Raw genomic sequence first — 3,889 nt, forward strand, 5'->3', positions numbered from 1 at the left:
TGGTGTCGAATCGTACGGTGTCGAATAATCTGGTGTCAAATCGTACGGTGTCGAATAATTTTGTGTCGAATAATTTCGTGTCGAATAAATCTGTGTCGAATCGAGCGGTGTCGAATCGTACTGTGGTCAATAGAGTATCACCCACTTAGAACTAATGTTATCTGCGATCTTTTTATTCTCTTTATTGATACAATTTTTTATATCCTTAATGCACTCAAGCAAAAAACATTTTTTATTTTGTGGGAGACTGAAATTGCTTCCTAATTCTAAAATGCTAATTACATCATCTGGTATTGTTTGGTTTGTCTAATTGACAAACCATTTTTTTGAAATTGAAAAATGTTGTGGACGAAAGTATACCTGTGAAATTTTTAGGATTTACGTTGACTTTGATTTGTTCTTTGTTATGTAATTTTGTTTTTGAAAGGAGTATATGAACCGTTGTTGAGACTATTGTGTTTATCACTGTTTACATATTTAAGTTGTATGTTTGATTTTTTAAACATACAGTTCACACACTTCTTCTTTGTCGCTGTGCAATCAATCAAACTGTGATTTCCTGCACATTTGTGACATGTCTCATCTCTTGTACAATTCTTTGCGATATGGTAGTACCCCAACACTTGAAACATCTTTTAACATTAAAATTATTAAATACAAGACATTTTCTCTATCCTATATTTAGCTTTGTTTTCTTCAAAACCATCTTGTGCGTTTCATCATCTGTTTCTAATATTAATGATCCTTCTTCATTTTCTTTTTTTTTGTCTGACTGTTTCTTTTTTCTTTAACTATTTTCTTCACTATTCGCATATTTACTGCATTCATTTTGTTCTGCTTCTTTATTGAAAATATAAGTTTATTATCAGCTAAATTTATCTTTTCTATATCTATATTAGTAATTTTTAATTTTGGTTTTGACCAAATGTGATGATTCCATATTACTTTATAATTGCCTTCTAGTTTAGCTTAAATTGTCTCCTTTAAGGAAGTTGTTTACTTCCTCTCCAGTTTCACATCCCATGATTACTGTACCATTGCTTCCTCTTCTCAAGTTTGTTACTCCTATAGCCGTACTCTTAATATCCACCTTTTCTTTTAGCTTTATAGTGGTTTTACTTTCCTGTTGCACTTCTGGCTTAACGATTATAAACATTTATCTTTTTTTCTCTGTAGCCGCTTTACTGTAACTTCTTCGTATTCCTAAAGTTTTGATCCACATGCTCCCTGTATCATTCTTCTTAGATTTTCCAGTTCGTGTTTAACGTTTCCCATTTCTTCACGAACTACTTCTTTAATCATTATTTTAACTTTTTCCTTACAGGCTGTTTTATTTTTTATTTCTTTTACAGTTTTGATAAGAAAATTTATTTTTATATCAATACTAGTTGATCCACTCGCTCCTGAAGATTTATTTCTACTACTCATTGCTGAAAACTATTGGGTCGTTCGGAAAGTAATTTCGTTTTTTTCCAGGAAAATAAACGACAAATTTTAAATAGTGTATAATTATTTTATGTAATTATATATTGACCATTTTGATCCAATACATTTTGCCATCTTTCTGGTAGTACCATAATTCCACGCTCGTAAAACTTCTGATTTTTGCTTGCAAAAAACTGATCCAAGTGATTTTTTACATCTTCATTCGAACTAAATGTTTTGCCGTTTAAAAAGTTTTGTAAAGATCGGAACAAATAATAATCAGAAGGTGCCAAATCTGGTGAATATGGTNGGTGCGGTAGCACATCCCATCCAAGCTGTAACAGCTTCTGGCGAGTCATCAAACTTGTATGAGGTCTGGCGTTATCATGGTGAAAGACTACGCCTTTTCTGTTAATTAATTCTGGTCTCTTCTGTTTAATGGAATCATTCAATTTATCCAATTGATTGCAGTACACTTCCGAATTAATTGTAGAATTGTCTGGTAGAAACTCAAAGAAAACAATTCCTTTGAAATCNCACCAAACAGAGAGCATCACTTTTTTTTGATGAATATCGGCTTTTGCTGTAATTTGAGCCGGCTCATCTCTTCTGCTCCATGATCGCTTGCGTTTAACATTATTGTAGACAATCCATTTTTCATCGCCAGTTATGATTCGCTTCAGAAATGGATCGTTTTCTTCACGTTTGAGCAGCGAATCACAGATGTCAATGCGACGGAGTAAATCTCTTTCTTTGAGAGCATGTGGCACCCACATATCAAGCTTTGAAATCAAACCAAGTCGTTTCATATGGTCATGAACGGTCGAATTCGACAAATTCAATATTGTAGCAAGTTCTCGTGTTGTTATTCGACGGTTTGCTTCAACCAATGCCTTTATTTTGTCTTCATCAGCTTTAACTGGTCTTCCAGAACGTGGTGTATCTTTAATATCAAAATTGCCAGAACGAAATTTTGCAAACCAGTTTTGGCACTGGCGTTCTGTTAACATATCTTCTCCATACACTTCACATAACTTTTTTCTTGCTTGAACAGCATTCTTACCTTTTCGGTAATAAAAAAGCAAAATATGCCGAAAATGGTCCTTTTTATTTTCCATGTTTCATATAACACTAAAAAAAAACAACTGCACAGAATCAAACAAAAGTTTTTTAAGATAACCCTTAAACTGTTAGCTGTCACAATATACAATGATAATATGGTTTAGAATGAAGTTGGCTGATTAAAAATACAACTAACGACACTCGTAGAAAAAAACGAAATTACTTTCCGAACAACCTAATATCTTGCAGATCCAATAGATCTCGTAGACCTTGTTCTATCCTTACTGCTTCCTGCCGTCGTCGGTGCTTTTTTCATATTCACTTCTTGATTACTATCAATAAAAACTCTTTAAATGGATCAATACACGGCACAAGTTCTCGATTATTGTCATAATTTTTATGCTTAAATACACATCCTGGATGATAACAAAGCTTTATGCAAGATTGACAATTAACAACTTTGCTTTTTATTGTTTTCTTACATGAAGAGCATCGGTATTCTGCATATTCATTGTCTATGCCGATAATTACCGGCCGGAATCGTTATACTAGCGTAAGCGATTATTTATCTGTGATCCACTTTTCACACTTCAGCGCTCTTGTGGCTACGTTTAATGTTTATCTGTTTTCTGAGAATTTGATGTCTCAAACCAGAAATGCACTTCTCACAATCACAAATTGGCATCTTGGCTAGATACTCATTGCTACTTTGGTTCTAAATCTCTGAGTTAAAACACTTTTCATTATTCTTCTTGATTTTGTTTGTTAAAAAACTTATTAAGTTCACGGAGCAATGTATGATTTGACACGTCTTCTCTACTCTATAGAAAGAGAAAGTAAAAGAGAGTGAGAAAGAGTGTGAGAGAAAGTGGGAGAGTGAAAGAGAAAGAGAACGCAACACGAATAATCATTTTAAGAAAAGAACTATCATAAAACTTAAGGAAGTAGTAAAATAATGTAAACGTGATGCTTGTGAATTTCTTTCAGCTCTTTGCGGAAAATTAGATTTTATAAAAAATGTTGTCGAGCATCAAGTAACTTCCACTACACGATGTAAAAATTGTAAGTATACAAATACAGTTAGCAAATCATATATTAAAGTAGAAAAAAGGAGTTATGATGGAAACAATTTATTAAATCTTTTCCTTTCTCATTGGTGTGAATCATATAACGATTTATGTAAACCTTGTAAAGGGAATAGAATAATATTTAAAAGAGAATTAACAGTAACAAAAAAATACTTATCATTCATTTTCAGTTATATTCACCAGAAAATGGAAAAGTAATATTAGCAAACAATCAAGAGGCACGGTAGTGCTTCGCGCCAAGTTCACGCACAACGACGTGGCGCTCGAACTGCGCGAGCACACTGTGCCTCTTATGCGCAAAATTTACACAATTG

The 3,889-nt window shown here is 33.2% G+C and overlaps 1 protein-coding gene across 1 annotated transcript; it reads right to left on the reverse strand.

The window, feature by feature from the left end:
- Window positions 1-964: 964 nt before the first annotated feature.
- LOC109860103 (histone-lysine N-methyltransferase SETMAR-like) lies at window positions 965-2,435 on the reverse strand. Its single transcript, XM_020438971.1, has 2 exons — window positions 1,575-2,435; window positions 965-1,138 (listed from the first exon to the last, which is right to left on the reverse strand). The coding sequence occupies exons 1-2, from the start codon at window positions 2,433-2,435 to the stop codon at window positions 965-967; spliced, it is 1,035 nt and encodes a 344-aa protein (XP_020294560.1).
- Between the last annotated feature and the right edge of the window lie 1,454 nt (window positions 2,436-3,889).

Source organism: Pseudomyrmex gracilis, unplaced genomic scaffold (genome assembly GCF_002006095.1).
Source record: "Pseudomyrmex gracilis isolate BER0280 unplaced genomic scaffold, ASM200609v1 scaffold_328, whole genome shotgun sequence".
Taxonomy (NCBI): Eukaryota; Metazoa; Arthropoda; class Insecta; order Hymenoptera; family Formicidae; genus Pseudomyrmex; species Pseudomyrmex gracilis.